At 50.0% G+C, this 6,571-nt stretch overlaps 1 protein-coding gene across 1 annotated transcript; it reads right to left on the bottom strand.

The window, feature by feature from the left end:
- Window positions 1-1,394: 1,394 nt before the first annotated feature.
- Window positions 1,395-5,109, bottom strand: SLC25A6 (solute carrier family 25 member 6). The gene is made up of 4 exons (XM_059493444.1): window positions 4,912-5,109; window positions 3,262-3,748; window positions 2,477-2,617; window positions 1,395-2,065 (listed from the first exon to the last, which is right to left on the bottom strand). Exons 1-4 carry the CDS (start codon window positions 5,020-5,022, stop codon window positions 1,908-1,910), a joined length of 897 nt encoding a protein of 298 aa, XP_059349427.1. The 5' UTR covers window positions 5,023-5,109; the 3' UTR covers window positions 1,395-1,907.
- Between the last annotated feature and the right edge of the window lie 1,462 nt (window positions 5,110-6,571).

Raw genomic sequence — 6,571 nt, 5'->3', positions numbered from 1 at the left:
GAGATTGGGTGTGAAAGTCCTTCCCTGTCAGGGGCTGCTGAAGAAACCACATTTGGCTTCTCTCACAAAGCTTGGGCTCGCTCACAAGGAGGTATCCCATAATCATCTCTACCCTTGCAAGGCACTGATACAGAAAGAAACCTGATTAATGCTTTTTTATAGACAAAATGTCTTCCCCTGCTCCCTCAGAGAACTGACTGGCAGGGTTAACACCAAATGCCCTGCCTGCACGAGAGGGAGCTGCTACTGCCCCACAGGATGCAAGAACCACTTGCAGCAGGTACATGAAGTCTGCCAGTAGCCTGTGTACAAAGTAGCTGTGTAATGTCCTTACATTCTCATACAGATGTTGAAAGCAGTGCTTGTGCAACAGTGAAAGGAAAAAAGTACACTCAGGAGGAAGGTAATAACCAGCCAAAGCCAAGCAGGTAATTTAAATACTCCATCTTGAATAGCAATCTCAGAAGGCACACAGAAGAACTCAAGACAGCTCAGTCAGCCTTCAATGAGTCATACAGTGACACTTTTTCTTTCTCAAGATATAGGGAGAGCTCCTTAAACATGAAAATTAACGCCTTGTTTTCCTCTACTGGTCCCTCTAGGATGCCTTTGCAGATTACAAAATACAAAAGATTATATACATATGAAGAACAGCACATAAGTATTACAATATCTCAAAGAGCAGTTATGAGAAATTACTCAATCTGGTCTTCTGACCATCCCTAAACATCAATCAATTAATACTGAAGGCTGACCTACTCTGATCTATTATTTTACAGCTACATAGAAGCACACACATTCCCTCCCCACAACCCTTCAACTTCACCTATTGGACTGCAACTCATTTCAGATTAAATTCAAGCTTCCACAGAGCCACTGACCACTGCTACAGATGAGGCCAAACAGTGCCTGAATGGCACTATCAATATTTCCAACCTGCAGCAACAATACAATACATAAGTCACTCAGAAGTTGAAGGCATTTACTGGGTTCCTGGGTTTTTGCATGAATGCCATGATGCTTTCCATACTGATTTGACCAAAAATTATTTATTTTAGGCTGTTTTACCAAGGGCAAGAGCATTACTTTTCACCAGTCCTTGGTACTTTGGGTTTTCCTAGCACTACAACTGAACCCCCACCCCATAATTTCACATCATAGAAGTTGTAAATAAATTTTTAAGAATCATGCAAAAAGCCACTTGCAGCAGCCCATCATACACTATCAGGCACAAAGAATGGGAGTGGTTTCTATTAGTATAACCCATGCTTGCCCACCCCTCCTCTCTAAATATCTCACATTTAATTATTTTTTTAAAAAGCTTATTTGTGTAAAGGTATCAGAGGACCCATAATCTGAAACAAGTTTTGAAATACAAGAGGCTTTTCCAAAGCTTTTATGTAATAATTTCAACACAGACCGAGTAAGTATGTTTATTGTTTTACAGCAGAATGCCCCAATTTAAGAACAAAGTTGCTAGATGTTCAGCTGTGCAAAATGGTACATAGTGCTTCAGTACAAGTGGAAAAAAACATGATTTGTTAGCAAACGCTTTCAAATACAATTTTATGGTCCTATAAGATAGGACTTGAAACTGAAGGCTGATCCACAGGCAAATGATAGTTTTTCTGCCTAAATTGGACCTAACAACTTTGGACCCAGAACCAACGCCACTCATTCCTTACTGCTGTAAAGAAAAGCTGTCACACTGAATTGCCAGATTCAGTGTTTTCACGCATGTTACAGAGAAGTGGATCAGCCCTCTATGTCAGTTTCCAGCCCCATCTACAAGTATCATCTGGCTCCCATAAATAAGACTCACAGGAATTTCTTGAAGGTCAATGGTCCATAATGGTAGTTATTCTACATGATCTGCTCAACTTGATTTCCAATTCTATTTAGGCTGTTTAAATTACTTTCTTGAATTCATCGTACAGCACAAGCACGAAAGCACCCCCCATGCCTCTGAGAACATTAGACCATGCACCCTTGAAGAAGGCCTTTCCTCCTTCATCCCTTGCAATCTTCCGCCAGCAGTCAATTGTTCCAGAGTACATGATATCAGCTGCAGGAAAAGAGCAAAGAGTTATTCTTAATCCCTATTTCATCTCAGGTAATTTTAACATTTGCCCTTTGTTTCACTAAACTGCTTTGTGATGTCCCAAACCACAACTGAAAAATGCAACACAATACTTACTAAAACTATTATGCCTCCTTTTTAATCTTTGTTTAATCGAACAATGCAAACAGGTAGTCCATCATTTTTAATTTCACGTTCCATAATGAAAAATCCTCAGCATAAATCCTGATAATCTCAGGTTGAGCCTTACTGCATTTCCTCATTTGAGTACAATATAATAAGCCAGATTTATGGAACAACGAACTGTAACTCAGGATGGCTACTAGTAAAAAAACAACTCCATCTTGTTAATGCTGTTTTACAAAGCATTGACAGCTGTGTGGATTTGCAGCCTACCTCCTTTGCGTCCTGACTGCATCATCATGCGACGCCGCACTGTGTCAAAAGGATAGGAGACCACGCCAGCCACAGCAGTCACTGTCTGGGCAATCATCCAGCTGATAACAATGTGAGTATTCCTGGGATCTGGGAGCATGCCTGCAGTAAAACAAAAACAGCAATTAGCTTTTCACCTTGCACATCCTCCTCTGGCTCACTCCCTGCATGACAGCTATTTTACTAGATAAACTAGTATAAAACTCTGTAGAACCCATACTCTAAATAAAACTGCAGCAAAACACTTCACAAACTTTAAACATACTGAAGCCATATTTACAAGGCTTTCTTCTCAGTAATCACAGTAGGTTACAACTTAAGTACAAGCATTCTTTTTAGACTGGCATGAGAAGCCTTGACTATTCACTATGCTTTTAGTAAAGAACCATCACTAAATTAAGTCACTGTCCCTGTGGGTAACATTGCATTACAAACTAGTATCAATGGCTTATTTCCCCAAATGTCAAGCTTAAAAATTACTTTGCAAAACCACTGTCCAATCCCATTCAGCCACACACACTTGGACTGGTCCAGTGTAACTTCATTATGCACTGAACATAAAAGAAGCAACTGCTTGAAGTACAAAACCAGTACTTGCAGGTAGGCTGCTGTGATTAACACAAGTTTTCCCTTGTGTACAGCAGTGTCACAGATGTAGCACTGATATCCCCCTTCACCTTCAAATATCCAAAACCAGACAATACAATTCTAAAAACAGGCTTTCCACATCTCCTCTGAAGTATTACCTTTTGCTGTATCATAGATCCCAAAGTAGGCAGCTCTATAGATGATGATGCCTTGGACAGAGACATTGAACCCTTGGTACAAGCCACGCACACCATCAGACTTGGTGATTTTGACTAGACAGTCCCCGAGACCAGAGAATTCTCTGTCTGCACCAGCTTTTCCGACATCAGCAGCCAGACGGGTTCTTGCAAAATCCAGGGGGTAGACAAAGCAGAGGGAAGTGGCTCCAGCTGCACCACCAGATGCCAGGTTACCAGCAAAATACCTCCAGAACTGAGTGTGCTTGTCTACACCTCCCAAAAACACCTGCTTATACTTATCCTTGAAGGCAAAATTAAGAGCTTGAGTTGGGAAGTATCTGATGACATTTGCCAGGTTTCCTCGCCAGAAGGACAGCACTCCTTGTTCCTTTGGAATACGCACTACACAATCGATGATACCCTTGTACTGCTTATCAGCAGCAATCTGTTTGCTCGCATGTTGCACCTGCAAATAAAAACACAGATATTGATCACTTGTCCTGACAGGTCTATGCTGCAGCTGGGCTTAAACCTGCTTCCACTATAAAACAAAGTTGTTAATTCTGAGTGGCCATTGTTGTTATTTTAAAGAAAAAGACTTAAAATTGCTTCCAAGCTTTCTCAGAATTCAGGACTTGGCAAATTAAGAATAGAAAACCGCAAGCAATTCCTCTACAACTTCCTGAAAGGAGACTGCAGCAAGGTGGGGGCCAGCCTCTTCTCCCAGGCAACTAGTGACAGGACAAGAGAATACAGCCTCAAGCTGTGCCAAGGAAGGTTTAGGAGTAACTAGGGGAGGAATTTCTTCAGACAAAACGTGATTGGACTTCGGAATGGACTGCCTAGGGACTGGTGAAGCAACCATCCCTAGAGGTGTTTAAGACGGGACATGGCACTTAGTGCCACAGTCTACTTTAAATTAGACTACGTGGCTTTAGGTTGGGCTCCATGATCTTCCTGTGGTCTTTACCAAACTGACTCTGTGAGGTGCAAGGGCAAGTATAAGACAAATACATAGGGCATACATAGAGGTGCGAGCCTTTACTGACAAAGACGGGCCTTTGGTGGGAATCGCCTGAGAGCCGCGTTAGGCGACAGAGCTGCCAGCCCGAGGTACAGGGGCTGAGGGTGAGTGAGGAGCGGCCAGCCGCGGGGCCAGAGCCGGGCCGGCGCGAAGGTCACTCGAGTCACCTTGGGGCGCCACCGGGTCACGCCGGGCCGCGCGCGCCGGCCGCGCCCCGGCTCCGCCCCGCCCGCGGCCCAATCGCGGCCCGGGAGCGCATCACGTGAAGGCCGCCAAGATGGCGGCGGAGAGCGGCCGCCCTCCCCTCCCTGCCATGCCCTCGGCGCCGGCAGCGGGGGCGGCAGGAAGTGACACCAGCGGCGGCCGCCCCCCTCGGCCCGGCTCGGCCCTCCCTCCCCGCCCCGCATGGCGGAACCGGCTTCGGCTTCCCCGCCGCCGCTCACGTGACCTCCCCGCCAGCCGCCGCCGCCCCCTGGCTCGCGCCCTTTGTCCCCGCTGGCCGCGGCCCCCGCCCCCGCCCGTCCCTCTGTCCTCGCCCGGCCCGGCGCCCGCGGGGACAGAGAGGGGCGCTGCCCACGCCACCCGTTCTCGCCGACGCCGCTGACCTGGAGCAAGAGCTTGACCCGCTCGATGGGCGCCACCGCCGTCTTGCTGATGGCGGCGGCGACGCCGCCCGCCAGAAAGTCCTTGAGGAAGGAGATGGCCTGGTCCGCCATGTTCGCGCCGCGCCGGAGCCGCCGGGAGGGAAACGCCGCTGCCGCTCAAGCCGAAAGGGCGGGAGCGGCCCCGCGCATGGGCTTAATGCCGGGCCGCGCCGGACACGCCCCCCCTCCCCATTGGCCAGCCCGCCCCGGGGGCTGGGCTTGCGAAGAAAGGGCCCCGCCCCCGCCCCTCCCCTCGCCCTCCGCCCAGCTGCGGCGCCAGTGTCGCAGCGCCGCGTCACCCGGGCCGGCTGGCCCGCTGCCGCCACCGCCCCGCCACCGTCACCGTCACCGTCACCGTCACCGTCACCGTCACCGTCACCGTCACCGTCACCGCTACCGACCCGGCCCCGCCACCGGCCCGGCCCGGCCCCCGCGGGGCAGCCTGCGGGTCCGCCGCTGCCCACACCACTACGGTCGCCTTCCCAAGCGCTCTCCGCGATCGCTTTGTGCCGCTGCCAGTAGCGCCCGCAGCCGCCTGCACAGCCCCCGTACCGCCCGGCACGCAGGCTCTGCGGAGGGGTCTGCACGGGCTGGACCGATGGGCGCTACTTGTATGAGGTTCTACAAGAGCAAACGCCAAATGCACTTGGGTGACAACAACCCCGTGGCCGACTGGCTGGAAAACTGCCCCGTGTAAAAGGGACTGGGGTGCTGGTGACAGCATCGGAAAATGTGCCAGTGTGTGCCCAGGAGGCCAGGAAAGTCAGTGGCATCCTGGCTAAGAGGAGCAGGGCAGTAATCCTGCCCCTGCACTCAGTACTGCTGAAGCCACTCCTCGAGTACTGTGCCCAGTTCTGAGCCCTTTAATCCAGGAAGGATATTGAGGTGTTGGAGCGGATTCAGATAGGGCAATAGAGCTGGTGAAGGGTCTGAAGCACAAGTCCTGTGAGAAGCGACTGAGGGAGCTGGGGCTGGTTAGCCTGGAGAAAAGAAGGCTCAGGGGTGACCTTATTGGTCTCTAGAACCACCCAAAAGGAGGCTGTAGCCAGGTGAGAGTTGGCCTCTTCTCCCAGGCAACCAGCAACAGAAGAGGAAACAAGCTGTGCCAGGGGAGGGTTAGGTTGAACGTTAGGAGGAATTTTTTCACAGGAGTGGTGAGACAATGGAATGGACTGTCCAGGGAAGTGGTGTAGTCAAAGTCCCTTGGTGTACCTAAGGAAAGAGTAGATGTGGCACTCGGTGCCATGATCTGCTGACCTGGTTTTGGGTCAGAGTTTGTACTTGATGATCTGAGATTTCCTACATAAGTGATTCTGTGATTCTGACTCTGTGAAGCTGAGTGTGAGCTGCTGGAGCACTGGCTTTGGGGTGTGGGTCTGTGGGCCCAGGCTGCAGTCAATGAGCAGCACAAGCAAGTGAACTGGAGGCTCTTTCTGCTGGAAGCCAGTCTAGGAGGGAGACACAGCTTTCTGCATCGGGTCCCTGTGGGGCAGCAGCTGTCAGGTGGAGGGCAGCAGATTTCAGGCACTGTCAGTTTTGTTCCACACTCACCACACTCTGGGTAATGCTGATCCATGGCATATCCTTGTTCCCAAATTCTGTTCCCACCTCCTCCTTAGCA

The sequence above is a fragment of the Ammospiza nelsoni genome, chromosome 2, assembly GCF_027579445.1.
Source record: "Ammospiza nelsoni isolate bAmmNel1 chromosome 2, bAmmNel1.pri, whole genome shotgun sequence".
In the NCBI taxonomy this organism is placed as follows: Eukaryota; Metazoa; Chordata; class Aves; order Passeriformes; family Passerellidae; genus Ammospiza; species Ammospiza nelsoni.
The sequence above is the reverse complement of the archived record's forward strand: the minus strand, read 5'-3'. Positions and strand labels throughout refer to the sequence as shown.

Excerpts from the sequence above, each read along its gene's own strand:
- SLC25A6 (XM_059493444.1), bottom strand. The coding sequence starts at position 5,022 with ATGGCGGACCAGGCCATCTCCTTCCTCAAGGACTTTCTGGCGGGCGGC. Across the intron at positions 3,749-4,911 it reads GGGTCAAGCTCTTGCTCCAG|GTGCAACATGCGAGCAAACA; the intron begins GTCAGCGGCGTC and ends TTTTATTTGCAG. Across the intron at positions 2,066-2,476 it reads GCAGTCAGGACGCAAAGGAG|CTGATATCATGTACTCTGGA; the intron begins GTAGGCTGCAAA and ends CTTTTCCTGCAG.